The sequence below is a fragment of the Citrus sinensis genome, chromosome 1 (genome assembly GCF_022201045.2).
Source record: "Citrus sinensis cultivar Valencia sweet orange chromosome 1, DVS_A1.0, whole genome shotgun sequence".
Classification (NCBI taxonomy): Eukaryota; Viridiplantae; Streptophyta; class Magnoliopsida; order Sapindales; family Rutaceae; genus Citrus; species Citrus sinensis.
Window position 1 is genome coordinate 15,010,814 of NC_068556.1, and position 22,558 is coordinate 15,033,371.

At 33.2% G+C, this 22,558-nt stretch overlaps 3 protein-coding genes across 3 annotated transcripts; 1 reads left to right on the forward strand and 2 right to left on the reverse strand.

The window, feature by feature from the left end:
* Positions 1-5,520: 5,520 nt before the first annotated feature.
* LOC102611632 (beta-glucosidase 44-like) lies at positions 5,521-9,588 on the forward strand. The gene is made up of 11 exons (XM_006490679.4): positions 5,521-5,866; positions 5,965-6,023; positions 7,138-7,213; positions 7,299-7,370; positions 7,498-7,585; positions 7,694-7,946; positions 8,038-8,153; positions 8,534-8,751; positions 8,860-8,891; positions 8,977-9,079; positions 9,206-9,588. Exons 1-11 carry the CDS (start codon positions 5,602-5,604, stop codon positions 9,481-9,483), a joined length of 1,560 nt encoding a protein of 519 aa, XP_006490742.1. The 5' UTR covers positions 5,521-5,601; the 3' UTR covers positions 9,484-9,588.
* An 837-nt stretch (positions 9,589-10,425) lies between these two features.
* On the reverse strand, positions 10,426-14,403 carry LOC102616157 (exonuclease 1). The gene is made up of 12 exons (XM_006490769.4): positions 14,029-14,403; positions 13,899-13,935; positions 13,620-13,794; positions 13,440-13,518; positions 13,028-13,072; positions 12,763-12,912; positions 12,536-12,650; positions 12,100-12,200; positions 11,872-11,969; positions 11,683-11,775; positions 11,212-11,411; positions 10,426-10,967 (listed from the first exon to the last, which is right to left on the reverse strand). Exons 1-12 carry the CDS (start codon positions 14,104-14,106, stop codon positions 10,426-10,428), a joined length of 1,713 nt encoding a protein of 570 aa, XP_006490832.2. The 5' UTR covers positions 14,107-14,403.
* A 517-nt stretch (positions 14,404-14,920) lies between these two features.
* LOC102611343 (alpha-dioxygenase 2) lies at positions 14,921-19,765 on the reverse strand. The gene is made up of 10 exons (XM_006490678.4): positions 19,506-19,765; positions 18,831-19,091; positions 18,519-18,668; positions 17,865-18,001; positions 17,364-17,577; positions 17,092-17,237; positions 16,559-16,786; positions 16,241-16,443; positions 15,523-15,766; positions 14,921-15,294 (listed from the first exon to the last, which is right to left on the reverse strand). The coding sequence occupies exons 1-10, from the start codon at positions 19,596-19,598 to the stop codon at positions 15,069-15,071; spliced, it is 1,902 nt and encodes a 633-aa protein (XP_006490741.1). The 5' UTR covers positions 19,599-19,765; the 3' UTR covers positions 14,921-15,068.
* Positions 19,766-22,558: the final 2,793 nt, after the last annotated feature.

Genomic DNA, 22,558 nt, shown 5'->3' on the forward strand with positions numbered 1-22,558 from the left:
ATGTATTATGAAAACGAAAATAAAAATAATGCTTGGAAAATGGTACCGAACATGCCCTAAGTTCTTTTGATCAACTTTAAACTTTATGAAAATTCTAAAAATTTACTTCAATATTTGATGAAATATATGTATTTTTAAATGGATTTAAGTCTATAAAAAATTTAAAAATTAGTTGAATATTTGTTGAAATGATCAAGGTGTTGTCGAATGACTTTAAACTTAAAATTAATTTAAAAATTTACTTCAATATTTGATTAATGAAAGTATTATCAAATCATTTTTTCTCCAATTTTTATTTTTTGGGGTCTATCATCATGTGAGCTTATTAAGGACGTCAAGTAATTAAAATTTAATTTAATGCAAATATGAAATATAAAAGAGTATATTCCTCAATATTATATGACTTATGTCATTAAACAAAAGCTTTCTTTTTTACTCTATTTATATTGCCTCTGTGTTTACATATTGTCAAATAATTACTCACTCAAACATAGGGATGGCAAAAATCCCCACGGGTACGGGTACTCTCGGGAATTTTCTCCATTTGGGGAGGGTACGGGGATAATTTTATACCTAATTTTTTTTTTGGGGAGGGGACGGGGATGAGGTGGAATCTCCATCCCCTAACCATTTCCCCATTTTAATTTTTAATTTTATTTTTATTTTTAAAATTATTAATAAATAAATAACAAAATTATAAATATTGTTAAAAATAATAAATATCAAAATAGTTGTATGTTGGGAAAGTGGTCACCCTTTGCCGGGAATTAGTTGAAGAGTATTAATTGAAGTTTTCACCAACTGTTTATTGCTTTGATTATACTGGTAGTAGTTCTTCTACTAGATCTACAGGGGATTCTTATAAGAAAGCAACTAAATGGATGACAGGTTTTGATGATTATGTAAACAATGGAGATTGTGCAGTTGTTGCAGATGAATTAGATTCATATTTGGATGAGAAAGTTATACTTCGGATGGAAGATTTTAATATTTTGAGTTGGTGGAAGACAAATGCTAATAGGTATCCTACATTAGCTCAAATTGCTAGAGATATTTTGGCAATTCCAATTACAACAGTTGCTTCTGAATCAGCTTTTAACACTAGTGGTAGAGTTGTGAGCCCATACCATAACAAACTTTATCCAAGCACATTGGAGGCCTTAATGTGCTGTCAAAGTTGGTTACGAGCTTACAATAGCGGTATGAGTTTATTTTAATATGATTAATTTAAAATCGAAAATAAAAAAATATATTAGACTATTAGTTATTCGGGGACCGGGGACCCTCGGGGATCCCCTGTTATTATTCGGGGAGGGGATGGGGATTCTCTCAAGCAATTCTGACGGGGACGGGGAGGGGACGGGGACATATGCAAAATATCGGGGATGAGTATGGAGAGATTGGTCCCCTCCCCTCCCCTCCCCATTGCCATCCCTACTCAAACATCATATGTATCCATTATAGGTACAAAATTTGGATTTCTTTTATTTCTTTTATAATTATTCACTAAAGGGTATTAGCCTATTTTCAACAATTGTTATCATACCTAAAAGTTAAGGATCCGGATTAAGGGAGATCGGTGTTAATTGGGACATAGAGTTTATCTTTGTGTAGGTTGGAAATAATTAAGGGGAGGTCAATAAAAACTACCTTTTAATTTCCACACCATCAATTCACTTCCTTTCCTCAAGCATAACAAATATAATAAAATAGTTGGAAAATTTTGTAGTCACATTTATCCATTTAATTTAAAATACAAATTTAAAGTGCTATTCTTATTTTTACTCATCTTATCTTCCACGTATCCTATTTTAGATCTATTTAATTGATTTGATGATTAATAAGAAAAATAATGAAATCATAAACCTAAACTACACATACTAATAATGTACACGGGTTGTTAAATTCTTAAAAGGAACTAATAGAGAATCCATCTCTATTTACCAATTAAATACTCATTTTTACTCCATGGTCTTCAAAATCAATATGTAATCATGCATTACATATTAGCTAATGAATTATTCCCTAACAAATCTCAATCCTAAACATATCTTAAACCATATGCCAATTATGGAGCCAGCCAGCTCCCCTTTGAATCCTAGTCATCTTTTTTCTATTTTCAACACATTATAAAACAAACATATATTCAAAAGAAATTATTTTTATTAAGATAAATGAAATTTGAATGGAGATAAGTCTCAAGTGGCCAAATCAATAAAGAATTTTCTAAAACCAAAAAAAAAAATTAATCTATAATTTTCTCCTAATGAGACATGTTAGGAAATATGTCATATTTTTCAATATGTGTTTCCTATGATATTTTCTTATTTAGTAGGATTCTTATTTAAGGAATAAGTAATTTTTCTTTTAATATTTGACTTATTTAAAGAGGAGTATAACTAGTATAATAAAATGAATACTTCTATAATAAACAATCACTATATATATAGAGAGAGAGAGAGGTTGGTTTCACTTGTTGATATAACACAACAATTAGTTCTTTGCAAGTAGACAATTTCTAATGTGAGAGAAACAGTAGGTCAATTGAGAGATTGGGTGTTATTAGGGATTTGGGTGTGAGGAAAAAAAAAAGAGTGATTGTAATAATTTTTCACATAGTGGATTTTTCTCTCGTCATCCTTGGCAGACATGGTTTTTCTCCAGTATAGGAGTTTTCTACGTAAATTCTTGCATCGTGTGATTGGTTTTATTTTCCATTTATTTTTCTATTATTATTTATTTAATATTTTTTCTTACAAGATCTTAGGTGGAATTAAAATTCCCTAACAAATGGTATCAGAGCTAAAGGTTGTTTTGCAAAGCAATTATTTATGCAACAAGTTTTCAAATCCTGTGAGAATTGAGGTTGAAAAGTTCAATGGAAGAATCAATTTTGGCTTGTGGCAAATTCAAGTCAAAGATGTATTAATTCAATCTAGGCTACACAGGGTTATAAGGCTTTAAAGGACAAACCATCCATTGCTTCTAGCAATGATTCTAGGAAATCTATTATATGCGATGAAGATTGAGAAGAATTGGATGAAAGAGCTGCAAGTGGTATACGATTATGTCTAGCAAAGAATGTTCTTGCAAATGTAGGAAAATTTCCTTCAGCAAAACAACTTTGGGAGAGGATAAAAAATTTGTATCGGATAAAGAGCATCTCTAATCATTTGTATCTTCAGGAGCAATTTCACACGCTGAGAACGATTGAAGGTACAGAAATTTTCAATCATCTTAGTGTTCTCAATGGCATCGTGACAGAACTAGAAACAATTAGAGCTAAATTGAAGACAAAGACAAGGGGCTTAGGCTATTGTGGTCTCTTCCAACTTTCTACAAGCATTTGTTGCCTACTTTAATGTATAGGAAGGAGACCATGGATCTTGAAAAAGTTAATAGTACTCTAAAGTTAATTGTACTCTACTTTCAAAAGAAAGAATGTTAAGTAATGGAAGTAATGATGCTTCTAATAATTCGGCATTGACAGTCGATAATTGGAAGAAAAACAACTCTAAGAAGAGAGGAGTCTGCTAGGTGTGTGGACAATAAGGGTACCTTAAAAAGGATTATCAAAAAGTAAATGAAGTAAGTTTGGCAAGTGGCTCCAAGTTAGTATATGAAGATATTGATAGTGTCGTCAGTAGAAAGTCTCTCATCATTGTAGGAGATGATGGTCTCCTGTAATAGATGATAAAGACATCCTCATGGCATGTCACTAGTGCCATGGAAGAGGATGTGTTATTGCTAGCAGATCCACAAATTTGCATACAAGGCATGCTTTGGCATTTATGTAAGGTGTGTGGTGAAATTTTTATGTTGATGGCTGAGGACTCTCAAGGAAGCTAAACATGAGAGTATGTTTTCAGCAAGCTGGTCGACATGTGCTCGAATGTATATCCTCTAGATATGGTGGAGTATGATAATTCTTGGTGTAGAGAATTATGTATGTTGGACAGAGGACAAGATTTTACCTATGGTGGAGTAATTCTCATAAGCCCTATGTGAGTGTAGTTTTGGGTAGAGTAAAGAATATGAAGACGACATGGTTGTGTGAATACACAGTAGATCATGCTTTGTCACCTAATTGAAAAAATCGCCAAGGTGGAGATTGTTAGGAAATATGTTTTATTTTTTTATAAGGATTTCTTAGAATATTATCTTATTTAATAGGATTTTTATTTAAGGAATAAGTAATTTTCCTTTCAGGATTTAACTTATTTAAGGAGAAGTACAGCTAGTATAAAAAATGAATATTTATCCTATAAGAAATAATCACTATATATAGAGAGGTTAATTTCACTTGTTGATATAACACATCAATTAACTTTCTACAAGTAGACAGTTTCTTGTGTGAGAGAAACAATGGGTTTATTGAGAAATTGAATGTTATTGGGGATTTTGGGTGTGATAAAAATATTAGAATAATTGTAATAATTTTTTATTTAGTGCATCATCCTTGACCATCGTAGTTTTTCTCCAATATAAGAGTTTTTCACATAAATTCTCATACTGATTTTACTCCATCTATTTTTTTATTATTATTATTTTTTATATTTTTTCTTATAAAATTTTGAGGATTAAAATTCCCTAATAAAGGAGAGAAATTTTATTTGTCCTCTGATTTTCTTCACAGAGAAGCCTACTTTCTTGTAAGTTGCAACGAGTTTGCAACCCATGTACAAATTTGTAAATTCAATTAAAGTGCTTAAAGACAATCATAACCTGGTCCAAAAAGGAGGCGTTGAAATCGACAGCGCGCGTTGACAAATTTACCCTTGCTATCATACAAGACGACACTTTTTGTCTGCGTTGCTGGGGCCTGGGCGATCATGGTCCCCCACACTCCACATGCTGCTGAGACACTTTTTTAGAATTACTAATTTACGCCAATTGCATGTGCCTTACTTCATAAAGATCTTTTTTGGATACGTCAATCACTAGTTGTTTTAGTAGTTCTATTATTTCGTTAGCATCACTTCTTCATCTCGTTCTTTCACTTTAAAGGATAAATACCTCATGTCACATACGTTCGAGTTTTGAGTGTAATTTATTTTAGGTTGAAGTTACTGGCAAGTGGCAACTCATCATTATTCTTACAAAGTCTCGCTTTAAATAAAATTATAATTAAAAATTATATATGTATTAATAAATTATTTATATTAAGAATCAATTTTTTTTAATTTTTTATCTGTTATTTTTTTATTTATCTAAAATATTTATAAAATTTTAAAATAATATAATTTTTTTTCATATTTTTTATTGATTAAATATTTTTATACTGAAGATGGTCTTCAAATTATAATAAAAACTCAGAGTTGGCAGAAGATTACATCTTGAATCTAAATTACTGCCATTCATTTTATCTATTTAATTTTATACAGTTAAATCCATTAATCATTTTTACCTGTACCTAAATTCTCGATACCCGATTTAATTAGTGATCACATACTAATTAAATTACTACACATATCAAGACAAATCCGTCGTATTCTCTTTTTATATATAAAAACACTCTTTCAGCTCTACTCTGTTCAGCATTCCCACACACACTGTCGTTCTTATCTCTATTTCTTTCTTTCTTTCTTTCTTTCTTTGAAGATGAGAGTCCCGCTTGCAGTTGCAGCCTCCTTCTACTTCTCCCTCTTGCTCGGCACTGTTACAATCCGGTGTGCTGCTGGTACATCTTACTTCGATGAAGCCGCACAGCCTGAAACTGTCCATTTCGACACCGGCGGGCTGAGCAGAGAAAGCCTCCCGAACGGCTTTGTGTTTGGAACGGCCACGTCCGCTTATCAAGTGGAAGGCATGGCCCACAAAGAGGGTCGTGGGCCCAGCATTTGGGATGTCTTTGCTAAGAAGCCCGGTATTAATTAATCATTATAATATCTTTATTTTACTATTAATTTCTTGTTTATTTTCAATGCATTTTAGTTGTTTTCAATAATTTTAATTCTGAAACAGGAATTGTTGCCAATAATGCCACCGGGGATGTGTCCGTGGACCAATATCACCGTTACAAAGTATGTCCTTTATTTATTTCTTTAATCATTTATTTATAAATGTTAAAATTTAAACAACTATAAAGAATTTTACGGGATTGAATATGAAATTATGGGGTTGTAAATCGTATCATTCATGCAATAAATAAAAAGAAAAAAATGATTATCTCAGGACGTGTGAGGGGAATCCTATGGTAAGGGGACTGACTCTTCACGTTATGGGAATATGGGCAGTGGGCCACGTGCTAAATGTGATCATTTGTCGCTATTTTTCTCACTGTAACTGTCAGTACACACTCACTTTTATGCAGTAACAAGTTAACAACGGAGTGTAATTATCAGATAGCCAGCCCACATTTAGAAATTAGATTTTTTTTTAATTCTTTTTTTCTTCAATTTATAGAGTAAATAATAATCCAAAATCAAACAAATCGAAGTAACCAATTAAAATTCGATAGATATTGTCAAATTAATTATTTTGTTAAATATTTTCTTCATTTATCTAATAAAAATTTGAGGAATTTATAATTTCTTTTATATTTTTAATAATTATAGTTCATTTCTTAATTTATTAACAATAATAAATTCAATTCCAATTTTAAAAATTACAAGAATGCCATTTAAATTATTATAATCCTCTAAAAAAGAAAATCAACTTCATTTAAATTATTATAATCCTCTAAAAAAGAAAATCGACTTTCATGTATCTTAAAGAAAACTGGATCTCTACAACTAATGGCCTTCACTGATATCTATCTAATGAGCTATTTTCTATTCATATGCAAAGATCAACTTATTCTTTCCCTTGAAAGTAAAAGTAGAAATAAATGTTTTACCGCTTTAATTGTGCGCCTGATACAAGTCAGTTACATCTTGTACAAACTTTCTGTTGAGTACAAATTATAGAAAGCACTGTTGCTAGGAATGGCAATGTTTCGGTGTACTTAAAAACTGCTAATAGGAACTGGCAACTGGATTGCTTGCACAATATCTGTAGTGCTAAATTGCTATAATTCAGTGTTGAATTGCCAATAGCCATGTACCTGTCTGCAACGGAAATTGACAATATAAGGTGCACATGCAATAATGTTGGATCTAGGTTCCTTGGGCTCATTCAAGTCTTATTGTTGTACAGGAGGATGTTGATATCATGGCAAATTTGAATTTTGATGCATACCGGTTCTCAATTTCCTGGTCCAGAATTTTCCCATGTACGTTTATCAGTTTGTTCTTGTTACATCACCAGATATAATTTTATGACCGGCCTTAACCTGTGCAATCCATTTGTTAATGCAGATGGAACTGGGAAAGTAAATTGGAAGGGAGTTGCATACTACAATCAGCTGATCAACTACTTGCTCAAAAGAGGTAAAGTTCAATTAAGATTATGTTAATAATGCATTGTCAAGTTCGTACTTAATTGAGTGCTGAATCTTTATTGATTGATACAAAAGAGGCATATAACTCTACGGTGTTTCTTTAAACTGCTTTCTAGGTATTACTCCATATGCAAATCTTTATCACTATGATCTTCCTGAAGCTCTCGAGAAGAAGTACAATGGATTGCTCAGTAAGAGAGTAGTGTAAGTGCTAGCTCATAATCTTTACTTTAATATATACACATCTATGTTAATGTTAGCAAATTGTTTCTTGTTAGATCTGTTTTGACAAGTGTTCATATTACTCTACAGGAAAGACTTTGCTGATTACGCTGACTTTTGCTTCAAGACATTTGGAGACAGAGTAAAGAATTGGATGACATTTAACGAACCAAGAGTGGTAGCTGCTCTTGGTTATGATAATGGTTTCTTTGCTCCTGGGAGGTGTTCCAAAGCATTTGGAAATTGTACAGTTGGAAATTCGGCAACAGAGCCCTATATTGTTGCCCATAATTTGATTTTATCCCATGCTGCAGCCGTCCAGAGATACCGACAGAAATATGAAGTAAGATTAGCAATTATTATCTTCTTTTGAGTTGTTGATTAGCTTCATTAGAAAATCACTGCCTTAATTGATACATTCCATGTAATTTCAGCAAAAGCAGAAGGGAAGAATCGGAATTCTCTTGGATTTTGTTTGGTATGAACCTCTTACGAGATCAAAGGCTGACAACTATGCAGCTCAAAGAGCAAGAGACTTTCATGTTGGATGGTAAAAATTTCGTGGCTTCCTAGGTCCTATTCAATTAAGATAATGAAAACCTGATCTATTTGATTAAACACTCTGGAACATGAACAGTTCGGAATTCACAACCAATCCCCAATTGAAAATAAGCCAGATAAAAATGCCTCTTTTCTTTTTGGTTACAGGATTACTGCTGAATTCAGAAAATTTTAAGTATGAGAAGGAGAAATACATGCTTACAACTTGCATTAACTCGCTTTAATGTCTAACAATAGTTTGTAAACTGTATCATAGTGCCTAAGGAATTGCATGAATTCAGTGAAAAATTCATATATCTCAAGCAGTGTTACTTGTAGAAATTCTTAAGAGGATCACTGAAGTAGTGAAAATTGCTGGGTAATTTGTAGGTTTATTCATCCTATCGTTTATGGTGAGTACCCGAAAACAATGCAAAACATTGTTGGCAACAGGCTACCCAAGTTCACAAAAGAAGAGGTTAAAATGGTAAAGGGATCAATAGATTTTGTGGGTATTAACCAGTATACTGCCTACTACATGTATGATCCACATTTGAAAAAACCAAAGCAAGTGGGATATCAGCAGGATTGGAATGCTGGATTTGCTTGTAAGTCATTTATTTATTTCTGCCTCTTGGAAGGAACAAAGAAGAAAACCAATCCTTTGATTTATCGGATCTGTTTAACTAAATTTTAGTTTCTTGTGAATTTTTCAGATGAAAAGAATGGAGTGCCAATTGGTCCAAGAGTATGTCTTTTACAATTACATTTACTTTTTTATTTTTAATGCGGAAATCATAATTTACCTCTTGCAATGAATTGAGAGTTTGCAGGCAAATTCTTATTGGCTATACAATGTACCTTGGGGAATGTACAAGGCCTTAATGTACATAAAAGAGCGTTATGGGAACCCTACAGTCATTCTGTCCGAAAATGGTACGAGTTATCAAATGTTACTTTCTCACACTAAGTGATTGTTTTGCAAGATTTGTCTTGGTTTATGCATTTGTATTAATAAATTTAAACTATTTTGACTGTTAATTTTTTAATGCACGTCTACAGGTATGGATGATCCAGGTAATGTCACACTTCCTAAGGGATTGCATGACACCACAAGGATAAACTATTACAAGGGCTACTTGACTCAACTGAAGAAGGCTGTTGATGATGGAGCAAATGTCGTTGGCTACTTTGCATGGTCACTGCTTGACAATTTTGAATGGAGGTTAGGCTATACCTCGAGGTTTGGCATTGTCTATGTTGATTTCACCACTCTAAAGAGGTATCCGAAGATGTCTGCCTATTGGTTTAAGCAACTGCTTAAACGAAACAAGCATTAAGTAGCCAGGCATCATGTTTCAGTTGTTTAGGGAGAGTATTTGTCAGAGCAAAACTGTCTGTCCTTACAATAAAGTCCCTAAATAATATTTAGTTACTTTCCTTTGGCTTTGTTGCTGCAGAATTTATTTTCCAATTTATGCGCTAAGAGAAACATAGCCCTTATCAATGAAGGAAGCATACTGATTGCAACCAAATAACTTGTGTAAACTTGTCTCTGTGATTAGAACCCTAAGGCACAAGGGTCATATAGGCAAATAATATTTAAGCTCTTTCTCGTATATACCGGCTCATTTACTGCCTGTGATTTCCTAGGCACCGCAAAATGTGTTTCTGAAATTTTCTGAAATCCGCTCTTAAATATCCGTCACTGTCTGGAGGAAACCTCAGATGAATCAGAGATAAAAAATGTTTTAGGAGGAAAGCTTTCCAGCCCTTGTTAGGTCAGATGGCTAGCTTGTGAATTTTCAAAGATCAATTTTCCAATATATAGCAAAAGCTGGAAATAATTACTTCATGAATGAAAACTCCAGCGACTGCAACCTTGATGAAACAATGGTTCAGTTTATTTTACATAAAAAAAAATTGAATTGTTAGCAATATTTCCAGAATCCGCTTCCTTCATTTTTCATTTTATTCAAAATTCCAGGACTTCTTTTTTTAGATTTAATTCTTGGCTAAGGAAACAGAACATATTGCACAACGAAACGTCAAATTGTGCATATTTTAGATCAGATATCACTTAAGTGCTAATGCCGAGATCATCTGTCTACTGACCATCAATGAAGCCCATTGTTTTGGATTCCTTCCTCGCATCATTCCCATCTCTGCTTTCAGGCACAAAATCTTTTGAGTGGTTTCAATTCAGATAAATGCTTCTGAATAACTATCATAATTCTGGAATTGGATAATGATTCATAAAAACCAAAAGATTAACCTAAAAATTACACTCTAGGAAAGAAATTCAAGATACTAGTGCTTTTATTTACAGAACTCATGCAATTGTTTGTCTTTTTCTTCTCAGTTTTACTTCTCGCTTTCCCTTTAGAGATCTTTTTTGGCTTAGAATTCACACTTTCTTGTGATTCCGTAGTAACATGCAAGTTTGTGTCTTCTACCTCGGTTATTACCGAAACTTCTTTCGAAATACTCTGTCGCCAATCCAACTGATTGCTATGGAGCTTTCTTTTCCCAGAATTGTTATTTTCAGGAGCCTTGGGTAGAATAATATCAGGAGTAATACACAAGACATCCAACTTCTCAATGTCAGTCACAACTAGAACTTCTTTGCTATTGCTCTGTATCTGATCTAATTGCATTTCGTCAAGTTTTCTTTTTTTGAAGGGGTTATTGTTAGGAACTTTCAGTGGAAAGTCATCTGGAACCTTGATTGTTTCATGATCTTTTAAAGGCAAAAGTAATTTCTGAAGTGCAGCATCTTCATTCAAGTAGCTCCTTTCACATAAAACCGAGACCTCCTTCGGGGCTGCCACCAAAAGCCATGACATTGTAAACTATGCTGATTATTTTTTAGGTTCTAATCTTTGTTAAACATGTAAAGATAAATACAAGAATGCATGCACTAATTCATTTATTTTTGCCATTGCAAGAACAAGTTCTGAGTTTTCAAGCTGCATGGGGATACTCTCAAGTTATCAATAAAATTCTAAAACAATTATTGGAAAACGAAAAACAAAAGAAATGCGGGATTAAAAGCTTGCCTGTAATACCTTTTTCCATGGTTTTCTGTGATGTAAATAACATAAAACCAGTTTCCTCTCTGGATCCCGCAGTGATTTCAGCCTTCTTAAGTCTACTCAAAGTTTTTCCAACGGGACTTTGAGAACTTAAAGAAACATTGAAGGCCTCCATGCCTACTGGATCTAAGCGTCCTTCAGCAATTGCAGTGGTTATTGATGGAGGAATTTCTCTAATAAAATCATAACGGTCAAGGAAAAGAATGTTTGTCTCAAAACTAACTGCACAAGATTATGTAGTGCACTAGTATTAGATAGAAATGCTTTAACATTCCATATTTGAGGTCAACTAAACTGCCACAATATTTCCAATGCCTGATAGTGAAAACTGTCTGGAAGGCAACAGATGTGCCGGGCATATCAGAAGATGCCAACAAGGAAACATGGCGATCAATACTGCAACTTTACTGAAAGCAAAAGAAGGCTGAATGATTCAAAGGATACGGTCCTAAAAAGTCAAGCTCTCCACCTAGAGACTGCAGAAGCTTCTGTGGTAGTGGTTTAATGTGTTCAAGCTTCTTTGCATCACCATCATATCTACAAATGATGTTAAAAGGCATTATGTATATGCAAAATGATCTGAATATCGGGCATGGATTTATTGCATTAATCTAATTTTCACAATCAACATACATCCTTGCATGCTGGAATACTGCAACCGCTTCTCTGAAAGATTTGGAGTAATCTTCAGGTACTTGACTGCCCTTCTCCAACTTCAGAACTGATAAAACCTACGAAGAAAGCATTTAGATCAGCATCATGTCAAATGACGGCCCTTCAAAAATGGTTGGAAACAAGGCATTCTATTGTGTTCAGGAAGTTTTCACAGGATTGAGAATGTATTCAATAGTGGACACTTACACGATCTAGATTTCGGTATTTTGAAACCATGGAATATGCCTTTGCAATCCCAATTCCAGGGATAGATGGAAGAAAATCACACCCAGCCACAACACACATACCTGGGAAAATGCCATTACTTCTTAAGTAAAAATGTCAATAAGATAATTAAACATATTGTTTTATCAAATGAAATGAGAAAATGTTATTCAGTTATGTTTCCATTTCTGATAATTGAAACAAATTTACAAACTACATGAGCAAAAGGTGATCATCATATTTAGATATAAGATCAGCAAGCATAATTTTTTAAAAAGAAATCAGTATCTGTTTAATTATCCAAAATCACTTCTGGTTTCATGGGATGAGCTCCAAAAACTTTGTCAAATGTCTTTTCTAAAACCTGATAATGCATACACATTTATAACAAATCTTTAAGGTTTGACATTGAACTTACCTATAAACAGCTCCTGGTCAAAATTCCGAAAGGATGGTGTACATGTCTCAGACCCAAAAACATTATCTAGTAAAAGCTCTTCCCCATTGCCATGTTGATCCATCTTAAAAACAGTCTGTTGTGAACCAATGGAAATCAGAAAATTTTCAATAAGTAAAGAAAAGAAATCACCAAAAGATTAATAGAGCTCCATCTGCATGATACCAGAGTTTCATACAAGTGCTTACAGCTTTGCAACCATATGTTATTAGATCACTATCTTCAGTAATCACTGCCACAATTCCACCTTTTTCTACATCAAGACTGGAAAGGTATGCTAACTGAGCATCAGCCTCATAGGGAGCTACCACAAAGTTGATGTTCTCTGATCTTAATACCTGCATAACAACAAATGCAAGAGATAATAGGCTATAGTGATCTAAGATTCATAAAATCAATTAAGCTAATGACAAATTCAAGACTTAAACTGGTAGGCAAATGTGAATCATTTACCTGAATCAGTTGATGAGCTATGGCTGGAGTGATGCTAATCGCTTTCTACAGGCAAACAAAATTGCAGATATGAAATCAGAACAAAAGCAGAAAAATGGTATGAATTTTAGGTTCCAATAAACATCCAAAGCTGTTAACAAAACATAATGACACTGTTTAACAGCATCAAGATCATTTGTTTCCACTGATAAGCAAATGTTAAGTTGTGTCCTACATTGACTAGTAAAGAGAAGTTACTTGAGTTTATAAGTAAAATAGGCCCTCCACCCAATAGGCTAGTCTTTTGGATTAGATAATTAAAATTCGTAAACCCAAGCTCCCAAACAAGTATGAAAGGATCAGGGTATGGTGGTGGTTTCGTGCGTCCTATATTGGGTAGTCTGGTCCACCAGGAATGGCAAATTATCGATACCTGGAAGAGCTCTGAAGCAGCTCGGGCATCCCCCTCTTTAAGTTTTGCCATTGCCAAATCGCGGTTAGCTTCTCTTCTCCTGAAAATTACCAAAGATATAAAATTCTACTCAATTTTTTCTTCAATTGGGTTGCAATAACATTTCTTTAAAAAAAAAAAAAAAGATTGGGGTTATCATACCTGTGTCTTTCTTGCTCTGTGGCGGCCTTACAGGGAATATTTCCTCCATCAAATACAACCACAGGTGTTATATTGTAGTGACGAAGAAGATTTATTCGATGCATAAAATAGTCTATGTATCGCAATTTCCTTTCACTAGTTGAATTTAAACATAGCTCCATGCTACATGAATATGCTGCAATTTTTTCCCCACATAAAAAAACAAATAAATTAATAAATAATTTCGATACATTCACCAAAAATAATTTATTTAATAAAAAAAAAAGCTCTGCATATTACCTCCTTTATGAAGCCATGAATATGCATCAATACCCACCTGCAAATAAACCCACCAAAGGTAAAATAAACAATTACAAAAATTGGAAAAGATTAAAATTGAATTTAAAAAAAAAAAGGATTTGATATTTACTCGCTTGCCAGCATATTTCTTGATGTGAATGGGTTTAATGTAGGGTTTCATGAATCTGAGAAGATCTTTAATACCCATATTTTTTTCTGTTTCTGTTTCTAAAATTTGAGAGATTTATTTATTTTGTTTTCTGTTTTATATTTTAGGTTTATGTTTCTGTTTTGTAATTTTAATATATATTAGAGAAAAATGTGAGTATGTGACAATGGCATTGAAAAATATGAAGCAGAGAAAATGGCGGGAAGAACTGCAGACGTCCAAATGTGGAGGCGGCTGATAAATGAAAAAGCATCATGCCCTTCATTCCAAAGGGCTTCCTCTTAGGGCATAACAAGTAACCGCCGCGTGACAATCAAATTGGCCTGATTTAAGGTTATTTTTGTCTTTTTGATGATTCTTTTTACCGCGAAGTGAGTTTGAATTTATTTTACTGTTAAGATTCCCCGCGCTAAAGCAAGTTACACCCAACTACCTTCTAAATTTGCTTAAAAACACTTGAGTCCCTGAAAATTTTAAACTGCGTAATTTAGTCCCCACTAAATGTTGTGCCTTTGACAAATTAGTTTTAATGGTTTGAATTATGGGAAGTTGATATAACGCTCTCACACATGTTATGGTGTGCAACAGAATACATGAGCTCCTATTATGGGAGTTTTGTTGTAAGACCTAAAACTCCATAATAAAAATTAGCGACGTGTATTGTCGCGCACCATAATGTGTGTGATAGCACGAATTAAATCACATCTCTTAAACTATGTTCACTTTAAAAAATATTATATTTACTTAAGAAATTGAATAATACTAAATTTATCAAGTGAATATTTTTTTTGGTTGTATCGTATTGCATTTTTTTTTTAATCTATACTCATGTTTTGTTAACAAAAATGGACGATGTTGGTATTTTTTGTTGTAGAAAATTTCTGAAATCTTATTCCAATATTCTTTGGCATGAGCAGAAGTATTATTACATCTACGTACACAAATGCAAATTTTATAAAAAGATGTGTTGTTGATAAGATTGACCTCCCAAACATAGCCTATCAAGGGGCTAAACGCAGATACAGGGGAATGTAGTTGGATTGATTAGGCTCTGAATCCCAAACAGAGAATGCACTTGAACACCTCATCCATTTTTTTGTCATTTCAGGAAAGTGCCGATCAATAACATCTTTCAATGTCTCAGTTTTGTTTACCCATTCCAAGCCTTTCTCAGTGTAAGTTTTGGAATTGAAATTGGTGGTGAAGAAACGATCAGCTTCTAGCCTCCTGCACATATATTTTGTATTTCATATCATATCATATATTTTGTATTTCTATTAGCAAAACTAAAACTTAAGATATGATATGATATGATTAACTAACTAGATATAGTTGTAGCAAACTAGATATAATTGTGACAAATACTAATAATTACCAAACCAATTCAGATTTAAGTCGGGACTCAAATGCTTGAATCCCACCACTACACTTTTTAAATGGAAGAATAGTATATACCTTGATGCAATAAGAAGAAAGATAAAGAAAGCTGTCTCGCTTATTGCAAAGCCTTTGATCTTCTTCTCAGCATGCAATCCCACTTGTAGATCCATCTTTTCAACGTCGTCTCCATATACTTCCTGGAGAACTTTAATAACTTCTTTGTCGTCTGTCAAATCTTCCCATTTGCTTATAGGAATCATTAATAGGTTCCTTCGAAATTCATTGTAACGAGATACACCTCTCTCCCTGTCCCTATAGACTGATTGTACAACAACAGTAATCTAATTAATTAGCTCTAATATCATATTAATAGATTTTAGAGTACCTCTGATATGCTATATCCATTTGATGTATATATGACATTTACATATTTATTTTGAAAAATCATTATGTAAATTAGTAGTTATTTTTAATTTATGTAAATATGTCTTACATGCATTAAGTAAATATAATACAATAGAGATATTTTAGAATTTCTCCATATTAGTGTGTCAATCACTAGGCATTATGACAAAAAGGACTTTTCATGGTCTAATAAAAAGGAAATGTGATAAATCTAATTAAACAAAAAGTAAGGGTAAATATTCCTTTAGTCTCTATAATTAGAACCAATTACTCAGTTAATCCCTATATTTTAAAGAAAATTATTCAAAATATCTCACTTATATATCGGTTTATGTTACAACCTATCTAATCGTCTAATAATTAAGAGAAGTTGGAAAAGTGGAATTACTTTCTAAAGCTGCCATGTCAACTGGGTTTGGTCTATCTTCACCATTAATATCATGGGCAACAAGGTTCCTCATCCACAACGGATAGTTCCACAACGTGACAGCTCCACAAGCCTGATGTCCCATTGATACCAGCATTTGCTCCATTCCAATTTTTGATAGTCTTCTCTCCCCTTCTTTTCCTGCCATTTCTTTCATTGCCACCCTAAAAAAATATATATTTTTCATAGTAGTGAGTTAGTGATATTACAATTGCATTCTTGTTTGTGACAAATAATGAGACAGTGAAAATAGAATAAGAAAAGTGGAGGAGAGTTTACTCTTGTTGCACAGGAGGGCATGCATAATCTGATTTGGTGGAATTGATGTCCCTGAGTATAAGCTTGTCAGGAAGAAGAGAATGCATTCTGTAAACGCTTGCAAATTCCTCAGTAAGTGAATAGGGGACTCCATGATCTCTTGGCTTCTTAAGACCAACCAATCCACTTAGTATTGGACCACAAATATGTCCAAATAAATCCTTGAATTTCTTTCCCAAAAATCCATACCTACACGGTCATAAAGTTTAATTTTGATGTGAGCGAAATTTACCCTCTAATGATCTTGTACCCTTGGAGTACTTTAATTTAAGATTTTGTTTTATTAATCTGTGCTATATCTATGAAATCGAAGCTTTAGCTATGAAATAAATAATAAATATAGTATTTAATAAATATGGCTTTTTAAATTATAACTTTAAGAAAAACAGTAAACATTACATAAAATTTTAATCGAATAATTGAGAATAAAATAACTTTAATTTTCAGACTACAGCTGCAAACACTTTACCAAACAGACCCTAAGAGAGTGTTACCAGTTGATCCTCATCCCTGCCGAAAGAGTATCAGTTTTTAAGAGTTCTACAGTCCAATCAATGGTGTGTACTTTAGCAATGACAGCCGAAGTCACCAATCTCGCATGTCGGTACAACTTTTCATCATCAAGATCAGGATAATGGTCCTAGTAAAGATGACACGTAATAAAACAAGTTCAGTAATCATCAGCTAATTATTACAGAAGAGGTGCTCTGAAAAGAAGATTAAGTACTTGCAAATAAAGAAGAAAAGTTGTGACTTAATTAATTACTTTGAGCTTATCACAAACAGCATTGTGCTCTTTGACAAACAACGCTTGCAAGAGGGTGAAGCCTGCCCAGAAGTTTCTAATGTCACCTGAGATTGGAATCCATTTCTCATCATGCTCAAGCAGTCCATCTCCTCCTATTTTTAGCTTTCCATCTTTGAATGTCCTCACTCTTTTCATGCCTTCTTCATTATTGCCATAAATTACACTCGCATCCCTGTACTCAAGTTTAATTACCAAATCAATTAATATGACTTTCTTGTAAGGTTGACTAAAACGATACTAAAGATGTATGGTCTTTGTAAATAACTCCTCAGTACAGTAGTAAAACAACACTAAAGAGATATGCACTTCTTTGTTTCATTCTTAAGGTGAGAATTCAAGTTCTCAGATCAGGAACATTCTGAGTTTACAAAAAATTTAAATAGACTTATGATTGTAAATATTAGTAAATCTATAATCTAATTTGAAAAAACATATGATGCTAACATTATAAATGCTTACCACCAAGGAGTTCTCGTATTTAGAGAACCAGTTTTCACAGAAGGTGTAGAAGTTGGGACCCCCTTAGTTTTAAAAAATTTGAATGATTTTAATGGACAACCACTTGCGATTTCTTCATCAGGAGCTGTGAGTTCTACCTGTAATAAACTGTTAGTCAAAGACAATAACCACAACCTATCCTTCACATATATATCCATAAAACAAATAAGAAATAAAGAAAATAGGCTTTTCAAATTCACAAAAGGGACGCCAATTAGTTCACTAGCACAACCCATGCACCCAATGATGGTGTTAGAACTCGATTTTCCTCTCAATTAAATCGGGTAGGATAAAATTTTTCTCCTGTGGGTAGAATAGCATTATACTAGACTTATCAAAAGTAGTCCCGATAGATTTCTAATTATAAATATCAATAGAATTTTAATTGTAATATCACTATATAGGGCAAAAAAAAATTCACGAAAGAGGGTGGGCTTGTTATCCATGTGCACTAATAGGGTTTGTTTTCTTTTAAAAGATTGAAAAATAATAAATTCAATTAGTTATAAACTCAAGTATCTGAACTGTGAATATGGCATATACAAGTTAATTAGTGCGTATATAACACAAGGCAATTATATACTTATTAATTTGAGAGGTAAGATGAATATATACCTGTTTGCTGTCCTCCAAATGATCAGTCCAGTCATGAATCATGAATTGAATCCAAGAGCATGCTATCATGTTGAACTGCTTCCCATTGTCTATAAACTTTTTCCTTGCCAAAAGCTTTGTAGCCACAACCGCTGGATGAGGATCCAGCAACTGCTTACCTCCACATAATTTAAAAATTATATCATAAATACAAAGTTTAAAATAGAACACATCAAAGAAATATAAAATACTGCAATTATTCTATGCAACACTCAAAAAATTTTTAAGTTGATTTTATTAATTGCCAATATATTTATGCATGCACATACATACCCCATATGTTGAAGTGGATGGAGGCATGTTGCGACCAAAAAAGGTTCCTTGGCTGCCAATTGTATCATCGGAAGGGTGATTGCATGTCCCATCGGCCGTCCGATAACAAATTTCCTCCGTGTCATACTTCTGACCGTTGATCTCGCCGACATGCAGTAGATTATACCGCTGATGCAGGTGCCTTCTGATCCCCAGATAAGCAAGCCCCAGTAGCACCGGTAATCTGTGCCATAAATCTAGCTTGTCCAAAATATGTATAACCTTCAAAAAAATAAAAATAATTATCAATAATTTTTATTTCATTTTTTTTTTTAAATACAAAGAAGAGTGAGCAAAGTCTGAATCAAATTTTTAACCTCTTATCTTCTTAGAATTTAAACTAAGGTGGCCAAAAGCAAAGAAAATCGCCCAAAAACCACCTGATTTTACTCTTGGGCAGATAATAATTGATTTCTTCATATTTCAAATTTTGTACCAATAAAAGATTTTGCTAAGTGCATAAAATATTTTAAGTTCAAGCATAAAATTGTCGTTCTGAAACATAAAACTTTATATATTAATGTATTTTTTACTCTTAAGATCGTAAATTTTACGTTAAAAAAATAGAAATAAATTAATGAAATGAGAGAGAGAGAGAGAGAGAGAGAGAGAGAGAGAGAGAGAGAGAGCACTAACATAAAACAAGAAAGTGTCAAAGAAAGACATCTTGGCAACAATTCTCAGAAGCTGAGGATGGACAAAGGAGGAAAAGGATAGAGAGAAAGCCATGACTTTGTGTAGATTAAATGTGTGCTCAAACTCGACTGATTCTTTCTCTTTCTCTTTTTTGGTTTTAAGTGTTTATAAAACAAGAGTGTGAGCTTCTGCTCTTTTTCCTTTTTCTTGTCTGGTCTTAAATTCGAAGGCAGTTTGTTGTTGGCCTGTTACTGCACTCGCACTATTGTGTCTTTTGCACAGCTGAAAGTTAATGAATATGACTTAAAAAAATAGAACGATCATGTCTTTCAATTAGATGACTCCTAGTCATTAAATTGATTCGTCGAAAGGCATACAACAAACGCGGTGTTTTTTTTTTTTCAGTGTATTAAATCATTTGGCATCCGAAGACTACATTGGGCCCTGACTAATCTAGATTCGAGCCGAGTAGGACCACTAGGGCGGCAAAGCTCCCCCAACAAGTATTTAACGCAGCTGCATTCCCAAGCCTCGAACCGAGGACCTTAGTTAAGTTAAAACAACCCCATGCCAGTTGATCTACGCGCTTGTTGGTAACGCGGTGCATATTTTTTTATTTGGAGGTGGTGATGATACACACAAAGTGTTCGTTATTGCTCGACGTGTGTAACTATTACGTGCACGATCAAAACACTCCACGTAGACTTTACAAGGAATTCATTAATATATATGAACGCAAACCCTATACAATATCGATTTCTCTACTCTTGGATTCAAGATTTCTAGAAAATTTCTAATAGAAATGAGGTGAGATTAACTAATTGGGCAGCTGTTTGCTGTTTTGCAAAATGGGAAATCTTGGAGAAGATATAATTTATCAATCTCTAAGAAAATAGAATGATACACGTGTATTATTGTTTAAGAAAACTATATATAAGTATTTGAGAGTATATTATTTCTTAGTAATAATATTACACTTAATTAATGAGTATTTAGAGTATTTTATAGGCGTTCTAAAGAAATATAGTAATTTATTGCAAATATACCAGGGTATAGGAATTGTAATTTAAGTTAAACAATTTTTATTAAGGAAATTAAATTTTTTCATGTGATTAAATCAAGAATAATCTTGCAAATCATAGTTAATCTAATGGTGGGTTCTTTCTCATCTTATGATTGAGGTTGAGAGTTTTAATCTCCCCAAATGCGTTGTGGAAGTAATTTTTACTTCTCTTTAAGAAATATTTCCTGCTGAACAACATGATAATCGAGGCCTGTGGCGAAACAACGTGCATGGGCCACCTCAAATTTTGGGGAAGAAAAAATTAATGCCTTCTTAGAGTTGAAATAAAAATATTGAGAAATTATCAATGTTGGCGCTACTACAACATTTTGAGAACACATTATTCGTATAGCAATTTAATCCATTAAATTGAAAGAAAAGATGTTTTCTATTGTTTGGCAAGCTAGAAAATGAAAGAAAATAAAAGAAAGCTCTGTAAAGAAGTTTTTAGATTCTTTATTACTCAAGCATTAGCTTAATGAATACAGACTGATATTTATATTAAGCTACAATTTGCTCAACACACACACAAGTTTGTTACATCACATAACCATTTGCTGCATAACTAATTTTACACTTCAGCTCAACCAGCTAACTAACTTTGCCAGGTCAGCTTAGTGAATTGATCTGCTACAGTCAGCTACACAGCAACATCATGCTCTGCTTCAACTTCATTCCATTCACTAACATAAATGAATGATGATTTCTTCACAGATACATTGATTACATACATTGGGAGAAAATTTTCAAGAAAACTAGGATAGAATCAATCATAGATAAGTTTTGAAATGTGAAACGTAAAATTTATTTTATTTTTGGTGCAAATTTTTTTTCTAGACATGATTTTTTATCATGAATTTTAAATTTGTCTATGAACTAGCCCCCAACCAAAAATCCAAAATTGCTATACATCGATGCTTAAAAATTGTAATATTAAAAAAACAGAGAAAATCAAGTATATTCTCCAAGAGTTGATAAGATTGTGAATGATGTTGTAACTTGGTTTGTTGGACATTAGTATTACTCAGTATTAAAACTCGCCTTTCTCAATACCTTTTGTCGTGCAAATAGTGCCACATATATTTCTCAATTAAATAAGAGTATTTATTTCGACACAATTCCATCATCCAATAGACAATATGTCTTCATCAATCTGCATCAATTGCCATATCCTTGAGGAATTAATAAAGCGGCCCGAACTATTTGCAGTTTCTTGGTGTTCAAATCGATCAAATGTGATGTTCTTCAATAACAATTGGATTAGTTTTACTATATATATATATATATTGTTTAGAGGTAAATTTGGGATATTGATTTAGGATAAGAAAAGTCAGCACTATTACATATCTAGAGTATAGCTCAAGACAAGTCAGGGGTGCTCTTTAAAAGGGTGATTAGCTCTAGTAAAGCAGCTGGACCACTACACCAGCATTCGCCGCATGGCAAAAAGCAATGAATATATGACAGCGAAGGGAATTACTTGCTTACCAAGCTTGTTTGAGTCACTATCAAGTGAATAAAAGAAAAAGATGAAAATAGCCCCACTCGAGGAGGACAAAATAATAAGAATTCGCCAGTTGTCCAGGATTACCAAGATACTTACAGAACCATCCCACATAAGCTCCACATGTTCAGTTTTGAGAAGAGGTCAGTGGATCACTATTATTTTCTCTCTAGAGACTTTTGAGCTTGTTTGTTCTTCTTCTTCCTCCACTACTACACCTTCAAGGAAGATCTTGACCATCTCACCTCTCAAATAAGCTTTTCATTTATTCTTCTACTAAAAAATAGAACCGCGCTTCACGCGGTTTTTTTAAAAAAATTCAGTATTATCTTCTTTTTTTTTTTACTTTACAATTGATGAAACCGATAAAAAATATGAATTGATTTTTTTTTAAGATGAGGCAGCCTTATAAAAAAATAAAAAAAACTATTAGCCAGCAATACAAATAAAGAAGCAACGCAAGATAAAGAATAAAATGAGAGAATA